Raw genomic sequence first — 16,006 nt, forward strand, 5'->3', positions numbered from 1 at the left:
GTGGATGGGGAAGGTACTGTCTTCACAGCTAGTGAGGGCCTGCCTTCTGCACAGGGATTTCAAGATCCAGCAGAAAGCCAAGTCTTTTTCTCAGTTCTAAATATTGAGAAGAATCTGAAGGAATGGAGAATGCTAAGAGTTAGCTTCATGTACTCAGGCTGATGCCTTACTCCCAAGTGGGAACCCTCCACAGCCAGGGGGAGGCTTTGGAATAAGGCTGGAGAAGTTGCTCCTCCCCTTCTTGTGCAGTAGCTGGGACTTAAGCATCGCTCTTTCTAGAGAAGGGCTCTTTGATCTCAGCGTCTCTGGGTATCTTACTTAATCTCTAGAAGCATTGAAATGTCACCTCCATAGGAGAGCTAAAACACCAGAGAGACTCTTGAGAGACGGGAGTTCACATGTATTGTGTATGGAGTTCTTTACTGTTAGTTCTCAGAACAACCCTTTAATGTATAGACACTTGTACTGTGACCAGTTAACAGAGGGCGATGCTGGCCCAGGACCAGTTACCCACAGAGCATGAGAAGCCCATCCAGCACCAAAGCTGAGGCTCCCTGTCACTGGCTGTGATAGCTCCCACAAGCACTGATTGGGGTGGGCAGAGGCCGACTGGGCAGGAAGCGGAAGCAGAGAGCAACATGAGCAAAGGTGACGATTTGGTTGTAAACACGGTGTATGTGCCCGAGGGTGAAGCATAGTCTGATTTAACAGAGTCGGAGTGAGGCTTTTTGTGGGAAATGAGGTTAGGTGACAAGATGATGGTGGAGGGGCAGGTCACAGAGGGTCCTCCAAATGAGTAAGACTTGATTTCTTAGGTGCTATGGAGCTCTAGTAGGTCCCTGAACAGGGACATGGCAGCAGGGGATAAAAAAGGAGTCTAGAAGCCACGGAATAAGTTTGGCACGGACAGGCCAGCCTGTTCCCCCAGCTCCTGAGTCTTGCCTGTGCAGTGTTCTGCAGGATTGGACAGTGAGAGTTTTCTTGGGAATGGATTCTGAAACTCACAGCTTCTCTTTGACTTTTTGAAGAAACCAGAGGGAAGGCCTTCGTTTGAAGATTTGCTGCGCACTATAGATGAACTGGTTGAATGTGAAGAAACTTTTGGAAGATAAATGGTGGTTCTGGTTCCCAAGGCAGGAGGAGGAAATAACATGCTGTGGGGACCGTGATTCATTGGCACCCAGGAGTAGAGACAGCACTCCTTACAATGCGGGAACTTCAAAGCCTTTTCTTCCGGCCCAGCCTCAGCTCTGTGACTGCTTTTTAGGGTGCAGAGATGGTGTCTTAGAGCAGCTGACTTGAAGCACTCACTTGCTCATTCCTTCAAGAGCACGAGTGCCAGCAGTGGACCAGGCCTCAGGGTTTGCCCATTTTGGAGATGAACACGGGCCTATGTTAGCTGGTGCTAGTAGAAAAGCCAAGGTGTTTGGGAGGGGGAAGAGCCATGTCCTAGAAACTCTTCTATGCCCTTGGGCATCTACATAAACCTGGGCCTGGAGTGTTGTCTACAGCTGAGTTCTAGGAAAAACAGGAACCCACCTGAATAGATAGTATCCTTTGTTCTCAAAACATCTCTTTCCAAACATGTTATTATTACATTAAAAAATATGTATACTGTATATATTGTAAATACATATAATATATAAAATTATATATTTATAAGAAACACGAGTTTGCCTCTTTAGTTGAAAGTTTTGTTGTTTTTGTTTTGGGGGACAGGGTTTCATGATGTAGACCAGGCTGTCATTGAACTTACATAGGTCAATATCACTGAAATTTTTAGGGTTAGAGAATGTCTAGTCCTAATTCTAACAACTGCCAAATCTGTTTCCCCCAAGGATTGAATATTGCTTTCTGAAGGGAAGAAAGCCTGGGTCCTTCAACTGTTAAATGCCTGATTCACAAGTAGACTCATACAAGCATACACCTCTGTTCAACTTGAACCACAGTGTGGCCTGTCATGTGCTATTTGACCCTGACTATGGTGGCCAGAGCTGTTAGAGTCGGGCCCTGGGCCAGACGTGTTATGACAAAGTGGTGCCCAACACGAGGAGGTCCCCAGAGCAGCTTACCTGTGGTGGTCCAGGGTGCTGCCAAGGGATCTAGAGAGAAGGTGGCCAGGTGTTGGTGGCACACTCCTTTAATCCCAGAACTTGGGAGGCAGAGGCAGGCCAATCTCTCCGAGTCCGAGGCCAGCCTGGTCTACAGAGCAAGATTTCCAGGACAGGCTCCAAAACAATACAGAGAAACCCTGTCTTGAAAAACCAAAAAGAAATAAGAAAAACTATAGAGAAGGTGTCCTGAGCTGCTGTATGTTTTTCAAGAAGCCTGGTTGGACTTGGGTCTCTGGATTAGTGAGACTGTCCATCTCAGCCTCGCACAAGACCCTGCTGACCAGTTTGTCTGAGTGAGTGGGTTTCTCACTCACAGTTCCTTTTCTTTTTCATGAGCTTCATGGAAAAGGAGCCAACCATGCTACCACCAGTAGAAACCATTTACTATATATCCAACACACTGCTCTGGGTATTTGTGAGCCCCCAAAGCCAAGGATGGTAAGGACTATCCCTTCACAAGTCAATGTCCCCTGGGAGCTACTGTGATCTCTTCCACCCTGGAGTGTCTGATGAACACAGGAAGGAGCTGCCTTCCCCAAGAGTCCTCTTCCCTCTGGCTATGGAGAACCATCTCTCTGGTCAGGTTTCTGTGTCCGCCAAACTGAAGGCCGTGCTGAAGGCTATGCACATTCCTTGCTTGGACCTTTTATAATAGGGGGAAAGCAAAATATTCTTGTCACAACCTGCCACATTCCTTCTAACTTCCCACATCACAAAACCATATGCACTTTTTGAATGACGTGAAACCCCTTCAAAGAGCTGTCATAGGCAGGTATGCCTTACTACCTCTGTCACACTTTCTTCCTTCCCTACCCCCCATGTCCTCCTTCTGCCTGGAAGAGCTGTGAGAGGAAGTAGCTGGTGCTGAGGAGAGTGAAAAGAAGGTATAGTTCCTGTGTGAACATTTTCAGATGCCTCTTTTTTTCACATGTATGTCTGGGGGTGCTCCTGTGTGACCACAAAAGCCAGAGGCTGGTGTCCTACGTCCTCTTTGATTGCTTTCCACCTTATGTAGTGAGGCAGAGTCTCTCAGCTGAACTCGGAGCTGGCTAATTTGGCCAGTCTAGCTATCCAGTTTGCCCTTCGGATCTCTTGTCTCCTCTTCTCAGGCACTTGGTTTACTGGTGGGAAACCACACCCACTTGTCAATTATGTGAGTTCTCAGGCTTGGAACTCAAGTCCTTATGCTTCTGTGTCAAACTCTTTATCTACTGAGCCATTTCCCTAACCCATACTAATACTTCTTATGGGAAAACAAAACAACACTGACAACATTTTGGAATCATTTTCTTTTTTGAGACAGGGTAGCTCTGTGTATCCCTGGCTGTCCTGCAACCCTCTATATAGATGAGACTGGCTTTGAACTCACAGAGGTCCACATGTCTCTGCCCCTGGGTGCTGGGATTAAAGGCATGCACCACACCAATTCTCACTTAATCCCAAATCAGTTTCCTGGACCAAACACCTTAGGTTGAATATTTGTAATCCTAGAATGCAATTTTCCTTGTACCACTGTGAGCCCTTGGGCAAATAAAACCCCTTCTTGTCTGTTCCTTTCTTCCAGTCTCTGCCCAGGGAGGACATTTTGACTTGACCATTTTTAAGGTCCCCTTTAACCAAAATTCTATGATTTCTTCAAAATGTTTTCTAGACACACCCACACATGTAGGCACGAGGAAGTGCTAACAAACACCTCAGATGTGGATACAGAGTTCTGAACTCTCTTATGTAGGCCACTGGGCTGTCATTCACACACTCCTCTGAGGTTTCAGAACAGGAAAATAGGTGGGGTAAACTTTGGCTTTGAGAAACGTCACGGGCCAACCATGCTTTCAGTTGAAAAATGTGCTGCCGTGAGTGGAACTCGGCCGAAGAACCAAGGCTTCTGTGTGTGCCCAGGCGACAGGGCAGCCATGATTCTGTCATCTTGTAAGTAAGATGGGCTTTGCCTGCCATTTAATGTCAGGGCTTGCTTATGGGTATGTTCCTGTGTCTACAACATGAGGGGAGGTTGTTGCTAAAACGTGGAATTTGTGGAATCTTGAAGATAATGTCTTCAAATGTAGGGACAGGGTTTTGTGGATTATTTAAACAGTGACTGTCTCCTGTTAAAATTGTATGCTTGAGGATTGAGGACACAAATGAAAACAGTCAACAACAACAACAACAACAACAAAAGTGTACTTCCATGTGTGGAAGTTAGGGCAGTATCATATGATGTCTGTTTCTCAGATGTTAAAGAGCTCAGAGTGGAAGGCCAGGAGGCCAAACTCTTGCTCTGGTCCTGCCTCAGCTTTGACAGGATCACCATGGTCATATGAACTCAAGGACTCCCTTTCTGCCTCCTCCCTTGGATATCAGGAAGAAATAATAGGTTAAAAATGACAGATGCATCAACACGCTACTTTGAGAGCTGCTCTTAAAGCTCCAGTGTAATTTTTAGAAACACTCACTAATTCAACTTTAAGACCCAGAGAGGCTAATTATGTATATAGCTTTTAAAACAGAAGAAGAAAAGACCACCTCTGATTTTAACTCTAGTTGGTCTTTGGAATCAAACACCAGCAGAGCTCAGTCATTTCAGATTAGCCCAGAATTCTGATTTTTAGCTGGCATCAGGAAAAACAGATTGTGAGTTTGACATATCTCTTTAAGCCATAGCTCCTTGTTAGGACCCCACGCACATAGGTAGGATTTTTAGAAACAAGCACATGGTATTTTAGTTATGCCTTCCTGCATAAGATTTACAGTCTTGATTCACGAAGACTAACACAAAACAACAACAAAATATAAAACAAAAGGCTTCCTGTTATCTGAAATAAGCCAAGCAGATCAAAGCAGAAAAAGCTACAAAGAATTGTCACATGTCCCCACCTCCCCAAAAGCAGAGCACTGATGAGTAGTGACAGGGTATGGAACATTAAAGGCCCTCATTGTTTTCCTGAGGTCAGAACGAGGGGAAGCCTTAGCTGTGTTTAAAGTAGTTAGTTGTGTGTATGGTGGGGGTGGGCGTGCAGGGGTGGGGGAGGTGGTGAGACAAAGTCTAGGATGTCTAGGGTTGAAGCAGGAGACTAGCTAGCTGTGGAGTCTTTGTTGATCATTCCCCTTGGCCTGGAAAGGACTGATTTTAATGCCATTGCCCTGTATCATCCAGCATCTGGTAGTCTGATTGAATGGTAAGAACCGCCTGTTTCCTTCTTCCCTAAGCTACAGAGAAACAATGCTCTCTTTTCTTCTGGGTGAAATAACCAGTGTTGACCATGCACAAGGAATGCCAAGCATGATCCAGGGTCTATTGAACTTAAGGATGCGCATTTGTATTTGCCAATCATTTACCTAACACCTCACTTGCTCTAAGGGCTGCCATGGCAACCTAGATCACAAGCTGCTGGAAGAGAAGGGGAGGTGCTTTGTGGAGGGTGGGATTTTGATCACATGGAATGATTGCAAGTTCTGAACAGGGACCAAGGACACTGCTCCAATGAAGTTACATTTATGAAGTGTGGTTGGAATTGCCAGTGTGTTGAGCAGCTAAGTTACCATGAGAATAGACTCAGACATTTATTTAGATGCCAAGATCCTCATGCAATGGCTGAGGATTAGAAAAACTTACCTCTTCTGGAGCACTTTTCATCTATTTTTTTTTTTTTCTGTCCTTTTATTGTTTTCAAGTTGTAAAGTAGAAGGAAATGGTGGGCAGAACATACTCTCACACCAACCCTGCAAAGCGAATGACCCATTGTTACTGTTATTAAGTGAAGATAAGCAGAGTGGCTGAGGCAGGCATCCTCCAAAGCTGGCCTCTGGTGTTGTCTGCTTCCAGGTAGATATGCCGTGAACAATCAATCCCTCTTCTTAGGAAGCCATTGTAGCTACTTACTTCCCTCAAATAGAGTATACGAAAACAGGGCCATGTCATCTCTGAGACTTAGTGTCCAAAGATGCAGCTCCTGTCTTGGCTGTTGTCTCTAGCCTTTCTGCCCCTTAAATCATCAGCTGCCCTGGAAATCTAGACGCCACGAATCAAGTGCCTGCCAATGTCTGTGAATCGAGCTAGAAGTGGTTTCTAGCTTCAGGCTGGCCTGGTTTGACTGCAGCTTTGGAGAGCCATGAACCACAGGGCCCCTGCTGAGCTGTTAAGAGAACAACTGGCCTGGTCCACACAAACAAAGCTCTCATACAAGTGTAATTGGATCCTGGCCAGAGTTTGTTCTCAGAAATAGAAAATGTATGTAGTGATAAGGGCAGGGAGTGCCACAGATCAAAAACTAACTTGTTCTCTTCCACTAAGGTTGCATCTGCTGAAGTTGATGCTCTTTTTTTTTTTTTTTTTTTTTTTCATGCACAGACTGGGTGTTAAAATAGACACAAATAGAGTACTCGAGTTTTCTTTTGTCTTGAAATAATGTCATGCTTCCCTTGTAACTATCTTGTATAAAAAAAAAAAGTGGTAATTGTGTCCAGTTTGTGTATACCTCTGTGAGGCTTCCCTGCCTTCTTGGGTGCGGATTTGCAGATCCCATAGCACCTCTCCCTCCCCTCCCCTGGCCAGTCTCATCAGTCCCCCCCTGCCCACACAGAAGCCGGTAGCTCAGCTTGTGGTCCAGGGCCCATGTGCTCTGTGGCTCAGTCTGGCGTTTCTTCGATTCACAAGCTGGCCAGAAAGCTAGTGAGATCCGTGAGCCTGTGAACTGTGGTCCCACAGACAACAAAGTTCTAGGAAGCAGGACCTTGAGGTGTGAGGCGGAGAAGAGATGGTGTGTGAGATGACGGCAGAGTCCAGCTCATGTGGGCTCCTTACCTGGAAGATGTCAGCATTTCTGCAGAGCAGACGTAGCTGGGCACACCCAGGGAGGACGTTTCATGCCGGCTGGGCCTACACAAGACTGTCTCAAAGCAACACAACCAGGGGCAGGGGGTGTAGCTCAGTTGTAAGAGCATTGCTTCTGTGAATGTCTTTGAGGGGTAGAGGGGGGACCTGATCGCAGCTGGGAAACACATAGGCCACTGTCCTAGAGAAAACTCACGCCTTTCCTCATAGTACCCTTTGCTCCCTGGAATCTCTCCTCATGCTCCATCCAGATCCTCAAGCTTCTGGAGTCTTCCTTATACTCCTTCCCCAGCAACAATAAGACTCAGAACAGGCTAAGAACCATTACCCAAATGCATCCATTTCTGCACTTATTTCTTCTTTTCTCCTATCATGGAGTCCCTCAATGTAACTGTTCACCAAAATTTCACTTTCTAATACAAAACAAAAGAAAACAAAGTGTTTTGAGGTCTTTCCTTCTTGGCCAATATATTTAGAAAAAATAATATCTCAAGTGACCACCATTTCTTAGAAAGGTACCAAGGATGGTAACACAAACCTGTCATCCAACATTTGGAGGAGGGCAAAGGTTGGAGGATCTGGAGTTCAAGGCCATCCTGGCTTATGCAAGGAGATTGGTTCTATAAATGATCAACCAAACAACAAAAGGTAGACAGGTGTGCACACACAGGATAATTATGTATAAAGAGCATAAACTTAGGATAAAGAATAGTTGTTCAAAGTTGGATAAACATTCCTATGAGAATGTCAACCAGTCACTTTCCACCTTCTCGCTGGTGTGAGTTCTTGGTTTGATGCCCAGGAAACTGGTGAAAAGCCACCAGTATTGGGCCTTCCCAAACTACCCGGTCAACTCAATCAAAATGTGTCTGTCCCAAAAGGATCTGGGACGTGGATCTAGTGCTGGACTTTTGTAGCAGAGAAAGAAGCTTGGATTTTCTGTAAACTCTTGGTATTGGGGGTGGGGGTGGGGAGAGGCAATTCCTGGCTTATAGTGAATTTAAGAGTATCCATTCTGAGATAGTTGGGAGGCAGAGGCAGGCAGATATCTGTGAGTTCAAGGCCAGCAATTCAGAGAAAGGCTATCTCAAAAAACCAAGAAGAAGAACAAAAAAAACAAGAGTACCCATTCTGAGATGGGTGTGATGGCACATACCTTTAGTCCCTGCCCTTATGAGGCAGAGGCAAAGACTCTATGACTTCAAAGCCATGACTATATGAAAAGACACTGACTCAAAAAACAAAACAAAAAACAACAATAAAAAAGGGTTCCATTCTGCTCATCATAGGCCACAGGTTTGTGAGGCTTTCTTTCCCACAGCTCTCTGAAGCTAAAAGCCACAACTTACAATTTTTGGCTCAGGCAACTCCTGAAACTGAGTGTCTTTTAAGCCCGTTTTTAAAGGGAAAAAAATCACTAGCCACCTGCCAGTTACTATGGTGCCCATATTCCGTAGGAATGGATCTCACCAGAGGCACAAATCCAGAAGAAACTACACACTGTCTACGCCAGCAGCTAACCTGAGATGTTGCTGGTAAATCTCAGAAACTGAGAAAATAGAGACTGCCTGGCCAAAGGCTTTTTTCATCACCATGGCTTTACCAGCCCAGAGGTGACCATTGGTATCTCTTTGGGAAATTAAGTTCTACCCTCCCTCTTTGGCTTCTTGGTGGAAGGGAGCTTGTTCCAAATCAGAGCTCTGTTGTGGCCACTGTGTTCCTCCTGAGAGGAAGGAGCCCCTCAGGACCCATCCCAGATAAAAGGAGGGTGGCTATGTACCACCTATCCTAGAGAGATGTTCCAGTGTGGAAAGGTTGTATGTGGATATGATGAACTTTTTCTAATGTGCTGGCACATGACATACTGTTGGGAATATTTGTTGGGGAAAAAGAAGTAGATAGAACAATGCATATATAAACCTTTGAGAAAGAGTTGGGTTGTGGTGAAAATCCTGGCATTGCCCACTGCTGGGACATTTTGTGTCTCTCAAAAAGGCCCTTGATATGCATGAGTTCCTGTCTAAATTGGGAATTTGTTACAAGGGCAAGAGCTTTTCCTTTTCAGGTTCATTGCCAAAGGATGCTGACTGACTTCTTCTGTAACAGTGTGTGTGGAAGGGAACTCACCAATCCACTCACTCTAGCTGAAGACCTGACTACTCTAAGTAGAAAATGTCCATCAATCTAATGATCAGTGGCATCTGTGTTGGAACAAATTTGGGGACATGTGCAGAGAAGGGGAGATGAAGAGGTGCTTGTCTTTTGGGTTCTTATTCATGCAGAGGTGATTTTTGGATGACAGCTGTTTGCTTGCATTATTGGCAGCAGAAGGGACAGGTCTATGAATAGGCAGAGGTTGTCTTCTTCACTCATGACTACATTTGATCTTGGGAGAGAGAGGCCAGAAGCTTTTGATAACTAAAGCAGCAGCAGGGTAGGCTGTACCTTCATGTACAGGCAAGTGTCTTTGCTATTGAATCTGGAGAAATAAATATTTTTGAAAAGCCTTTCTCCCAAAGTCCAGGCTGCAGAAGAGAACAAAGCTAAAGTCAGGAGAAAAGTTGGGTTTCCAGGCCATTATACTGGTGGTGTACAGTTGTGAAATTGGGACAGTCCTGCCCAACTTCCAGATAATCCTGACTGGAGGCTGACACTGTTATTTCTCTTTCAGACTTGTATGTTTTGAAATGTATTTATCAGTTTGTTGTTACATTTATTTTTTATTGTGTACATATGATGTAGATGTGGACACCATGTGCATGCCATGACACACTTGTTGAATTGGTTCCAGGAATTGAACTCAGGTCTTTAGGCTTAAAAAAACATACACTTTACTCCCTGAGCCACCTACCAGGCACTGTACTTAAAGGGCTGTAATTGCTAATGCTGTGGTTATCATGTCTGGGCCATGGTACCTGGATGAAATCTGTTCAAATATCCTGGATGGTTCCTGTGAAAATGTCTTTGGTGAGATTGATATTTAAATGGGTGGATATTAAATTTCTCCTCTGTGGTTGTGTTAGCATCACAAAGATTTCAATAGACAAAGCAGACTAGTCCTGAGCAAGAAGGTATTCTGCCTGCAGACTGCCTTTGGGTTCAAACTAACTGCTGAGCTTCCTGCCCATAGACTTCAGAGTGGCTGGCCTCCAAGATCACAGGAGACAATTTCTCAATACAAATCTCCCTGTTAGTCCTGACTAATACAGGAGTCTGGTTTACACACCACCTGTAAGTGCCTCTCACCACAGCACCCACTATAGGTCTGTCCTTTATTGGCCATGGAGAGCTTACCCAGAATAATCCAGAGCCTACCCAGACAGCAAGGAGAGATGTATGGAAGCATCTTCTCTCAGTCAGAGGCCAGGTAGGGCTCAAACAAGAGGAACCAACAGAGCCCTCAGCCCTCTCCCTCCATCTGTCTTTACAGGTTACCACATCTGCCTGGTGTTTCCCTTAAGCTTGTCTGATGAGAACACGGTGAATGATAGCTGCCCGAGTTCTAGGGAACTTGTGGGGAAAACCTGAGACTGTGACTTCTTTAAAGATAGCAGGTTCGGGGCTGGAGAGACAGCTCAGTGGTTAGGAGCACTGGCTGCTCTTCCAGAGGAAGAGGAGCACCCACATGGCGGCTCACAACTGTCTATAACTCTAGTCCTAGAGTACCTGACACCCTCATACAGATACACATGCAGGCAAAAATACCAATGCACATAAACTTTTAAAAATTAAAAAATAGAAGATCTAAGCGCTTCTTCCCTGCTGTCCTAATCTCATCCGTCAGGACTGTTTTATTGTTATGCTCATGACTGAGGACATTCTGGGATGAAATTCTGGTTCAGCTGCTCTGTGACTGGACAAAGTGCTAATTCTTTCCATTACTTTGTCTGGAATGTGGAGAGTAGTCCTGGTACCCCCATATGTGTTCATTACTTTTGCTCTGCTGTGACCAAGATACCCGACATCGGCAACTTAAGGGGGGAAGAGTATCTTGGCTCACAGTTTCAAAGGGTTCAGTCCTTGGATGCTTGTGTTCAGGGGCTTGGGCAGAAGATCTTCTTAGCAGGAGCCTGTAGTGGAGAAATACTGATTACTTCATAGCCAAACAGGAAGTAGAGAGGAAAAGTGATGACAATTGGCTGGCTTTTCCCCCTTTCTCCTTTTACACTGTCTGGGTCCTTACCCTATGGAATAGTGCCATGTACATTTAGTGTAGATCTTAACTTTTACAGTTAATCCTCTTTAGAGACATCTTTAGAGACACACCTACTATAGGTGGACCTCACCAATCTTCATGGTGTTCAAAACTGAGTCAGGTTGACATTGAAGATTAATCATTACATCATAAAACAACAAAACCTATCTCAATGTGAGTCAGTTAGCATAGGCAGTTGTAGAGTGTAGTAATATATACACATTGCCAGGTATGTATTTGAAGAGGTTGGGAATGGCCATTCATTAGTTTTGATCTTTACCTTCAAATGAAGCTGTTGATGAGTTATCAAGAATCATCTCTTTGCTACAAGACAATGGACAAATCATGTCTTCCTTGACCCCATATGCTAATCCTAAAAAAAAAAAAAAAAAAAACAGCTATCACTGAAATAATTCTCTTTATCATTTCATGATTCATTGCTTGATTTTGGATGGTAGCTCACTACTACCAAACCAGCCTCCATGATTAATTTTGATAAGCTTTTCTTGGCTTTTTTTTGTTTGTTTGTTTTGGTTTTGGAGACAGGGTTTCTCTGTATTGCTTTGGAGACTGTCCTGAAACTAACTCTGTAGACCAGGCTGGCCTCGAACTCATAGAGATCCACCTGCGTCTGCCTCCTGAGTGCTGGGATTAAAGGCGTGCACCCCAATGCCCGGCTTTTGGCTTTTGTTTTTATGTAGATCTGGAATGAAGTCTTAGGCTTGTGGCCCAACATGGATGCTAGCTAATGTTCCCAAAGCTGTCCTTCAGCTTTGCTGTTCCACGTGATCACCCAGTCAAAGGTCCTGGGCAGCATTTGTCTCTGTGTGCAGCATCAAGGCGTGAAATCCTGTATGACAGGGCTACTGCAATGGTGAGAAGATCAGCCAGGGCCTGTTTAGCAGTTCCTTACTGAGCTCTCGCTATGTGTCAGCTATTGATGGGGATGCTATGAGAAAGCAAAGAAAAGTGTGGGATACAGTCCCTCAGAACAAAAGGACTTCTAAATAAGAATTTAGAAGATAAATTCACTTTCATTGTAGGATAATTTTTACCCCTGAGATGGATTGAATGTATAGGACCGGAAGGACAGAGAGGAAGGTTGAGACCATATGTGGCTGATATAGCAATAAATTTATGGGGTCGTGATCTATTACAGCAATGGAATACACAGATTCACATTCCTCCAGTATCAGATATGAGCCATAAGCAAACTCATAATTGTAGAAAAATATTATAAAGTATTATTACGAGACAGACACCAAATATCCAGGCTGTACAAAAACAGAATACAAGTGCCGAACAAACAGAGGAACCAAAAGCCCTACCCAGACAGGTTCTTCTGTTAGGGGGACATTTTATAGTGTGTGAAAATGTTTTGGTTTTTCACAACTGGAGGGTGATAGTGGTATGGGTGTCAGAGGGGAGAAAACCTTGTTGCCACCTGCATCTTGCATGCACTGGGGGTGCTAGGTTCGGGGAAGGCCCCGCAGATAAAGAACCATCAGGTGTGAATTGGCAATAATGAAGAGGCTGAGATACCAGGAGAAGTGAAGCCTACAGAAAGAGATGACCAACTTGAGTGGGACCTAATAAAGGAGCTCAGGCCAGGACAGATGATGTGTGCTTTGGGAAGCCACGAAAAGATGGGAGTGGATTGTAACAGGAGGTCTTCTCAGAAGTGTTCGAAGTAGCTCTGAGAAGACACCAAGTGGGGGATGGGAATGCACTGGGAATCGGTGGACAGCAAAGCCAAGTGGAGAGAGTTCTAAGGAAGTCAAAGAGCTGCTGGCAGCGACTGCCTTAGGGACTGCAGAATGAGTGGGAGAGACAATGCACGTACAAATGTCCAGGTACAAACTTAGCTTCAGGTCCTGGATCTCTATGGAGTAGCTCTTGGACTCTAGTAGGGAGTAACTGTTAAACCTGGGAAGTAAGAAGAGAAAAGACCAAATCCACAACTGTACAATTAAAGAAGCTGTATTTTGGGGCACACCCAGGATTGACCAGTCAGCTGTCTCACCCTAAATTGGGATTTGAGAGAGCAGCCCTTGCTGGCCTCTTGAAGTTCCTTTTATAGGAAAGATAAGGTGTTCACAGGGGTGAGAGTGTTTTCTGTTATACATTGTTAGAAACATACAATGAAAGGAAAGGAACAAGAGTAAGGTGAATGAGGATTATGTCAGATCTAAGAAACAGGAACATATTCTTAGTTACAAACAGCCTTAACTTGCAAAGACTTAATGCAGGACAAACAGGAACTTCCTACTTACAAATAGAAGCCTTAACTTGCAAGGACTTAACATAGGACAAGTAAGAATTTATTCTTAACTGCCTTACCTGCAAACAGAACCTTTAACCTGTAAGGTATATAGTTCCTGTGTTGCCCTCCCAGAACTTGCAAGGTATATTGTTTACGTTTGGTCTCACACAACCTCCCTATGATTCTAGTGGGCAATTGGTATACAGGACGGGAACAGACTGGTGGCCAATTGACTGTACAGGATGGGGACAAATTGATGGCCGAATAGCTAAACAGGATGAGTCTCAAAAAGAACCCTAGGTTTCTGTGGAGCCCTGACAGGCAAGACACGGTGGCTTGATAGACAAACATGCGAAGATCAGGGGAAACTATAGGTGGGTTTCTCATTGAGGGCAATGGAGAAGATGAAAATCCCACTTTCATAAAAGCATAAAACAGTGGATGAATTAGAGAAATAAAACCCGTTTGTATCTATCACTAAAAGTAGTGTGCATGTACAAGTCCTAGAATAGCTACCTACTGAATCATAGTCTTGTTTGACTTTCTGAGTTCATCTTCTGTTAACTTACAGATTTTTAAACTTTAAACATTTTGGTAATAAGCAAAATATAGAAATTATATAAAGTAACTATTCTTAGTTTTGATTATATTAAATATTTTAGGTCATATTTAAAAAGGGAGGTCATATGTGGTCATAGCACAATTGGCTATACCATCAGGTACATTTCTGGGCTGAGCACTGTCAGTTGTACTTTAGTCTTGCTAATGATTCCTCTCTACTGTCTGTTTACAACCCACTACTGCAAGGAGGAAAGGAGGCCTGGGCTTCCTCTGCCTCAAAGACTTTCACAACCTGATCCACTATGTTCTCGGGATTCACTGCTTCCTTCGGTGTTCGATTACTCTGTTCCCAAGGACAGTTTGCAAACCCCCCAAAAATGTTTTTTTTAGCAAGCTTATGGTGCTCCTTCAAACATATTCATTCACCCACTTATCCAAAAATACTATTTCTAAAGAACTGTTTTAGTCTTGGGAAATAAACCAAATAGACAAAAATCTGTTTGCTTTCTAAAGGGAAGACAAAGTTAGAAAAAGAGAGAAAAGGTAAATTGCATATCATGTTAAAAGGAAAGAAATGTGTGAAAGAAAAGAAAGAAGAAAGAACAGAGTAAGGAGTTTCAGAGTGACACACAAAGCTGGCAGTAATAGTTGACACATACGTCCATTGATGAGGTGAGATTTGAGCAAAGGCTTGAAAGGATTGCTGGGCCTTGATGCTGTAGACCCTGAAGGAAGACACGTTAGGCTATCCAAAGGCAGGAGCCTGCCCCTCAGCTGGCCAGATGTGCTCCAGAAGTAGCCTGTGGGAGGCTGGGCATTGGAGGGAAGTGCACAGGTGCCTGGTGGAGAGACGGGAACAAAAGTAGAACCAGATCGTGGAGGGCTTCATAGGCTACAATGAGAAGTTTGGCTACAGCTATGAGTGAAATGAGGAGTCATTGAGGAGTTTGCAGGCATGCAGTAACATGGTCTGACAGGTTTAAAAAGACTTACTCTGGCCACTGTGCTGAGAATGCACTGTAGAGAGGACAGGGTACAAATAGGTGAGATATCAGTGGTTTGACCATAGCAGTAACCGATGAGATGGGAGAAAACTGTGTGTGTGTGTGGGGGGGGTGATGGTGTTAATTGTGTGTGGGGGATGTTAATTAGCTTTCCCTTACTGAAAAGAAAGCCTAAGCAATTGGGGAAAGCTGATTTTTGGCTCCTGGCTTCAAGAAGCAAAGAGGAAGGAAGAGGAGGGGTTGATCATTTTAATTATTTTCAGTAACATTAAATACAGTCATATTGTTGTACAACATGTACAACCATGACCCATCTCTCAAAATTTTTATGACCCTGAACTGAAATACTGAAATTCTTGGGAGATACGAGCATGTGTGCACACATGAGCACACCCCCACATACACACACAGACATTCACACACACACACACACACACACACACACACACGTACCCCCTCCATTTAAGTCAGGGTCTTACTATGTAGCTCTGGCTTGCATTATATTCACTATGTAGCCCATGTTGACTTTAACTCACAGCAGTCCACCTGTTTCAATCCCCCAAGTGCTAGGATTACAGATATGTGTCACTAAACCCAGTTTTTTTCAAGGCTTGTGCTTTCCTGCCACATTGATTGGCCTGAGGTGTGAGAAAAAGAAGTGGGTCAAGGTGACTCACACGTCATTGGCCTGAGCCACTGGGAATAGAGAACTGCTTTCCACAAGATGGAGAAGGGTGGGTAGAGGATGATGGGGACAGGAAGAAGAAGATTTCATCTCAACATCCAGTCAGGGTGACTACTAGACATCCAAATGAGGAATCTGAGGGTTTGCTTGGTTGTGTTCAGCTGGAGTTCATTAGAATTGGACTGTTCGTGTGCATCTGTGTGCCATGAGCTGATGAAGAGTCTTTCTAAGCCACAGGAGGAAATGAAGTAATCAAGGGAGGGCATGAGACAAAGAAAAGATCAAAGGCTTTGGAAGTTGTCCAAGCTGAAGAGGCCAGGGAGGTAGATGGAGAAACTTAGAATGAGCCAACG

At 44.3% G+C, this 16,006-nt stretch overlaps 2 protein-coding genes across 2 annotated transcripts in view; both read left to right on the forward strand.

Moving 5' to 3' along the window:
- Tec (tec protein tyrosine kinase) overlaps positions 1-1,671 on the forward strand; it is a 68,800-nt gene extending 67,129 nt beyond the window's left edge. The window contains exon 18 of the mRNA XM_051198080.1: positions 1,029-1,671. Coding sequence (XP_051054037.1) covers positions 1,029-1,112 — 84 coding nt within the window. The 3' untranslated portion in view covers positions 1,113-1,671. The remainder of the gene's footprint in view (positions 1-1,028) is intronic.
- A 2,298-nt stretch (positions 1,672-3,969) lies between these two features.
- Txk (TXK tyrosine kinase) overlaps positions 3,970-16,006 on the forward strand; it is a 52,571-nt gene continuing 40,534 nt past the window's right edge. The window contains exon 1 of the mRNA XM_051198081.1: positions 3,970-4,043. Coding sequence (XP_051054038.1) covers positions 4,028-4,043 — 16 coding nt within the window. The 5' untranslated portion in view covers positions 3,970-4,027. The remainder of the gene's footprint in view (positions 4,044-16,006) is intronic.

This window comes from Phodopus roborovskii, unplaced genomic scaffold (assembly GCF_943737965.1).
Source record: "Phodopus roborovskii unplaced genomic scaffold, PHOROB, whole genome shotgun sequence".
NCBI lineage: Eukaryota > Metazoa > Chordata > Mammalia > Rodentia > Cricetidae > Phodopus > Phodopus roborovskii.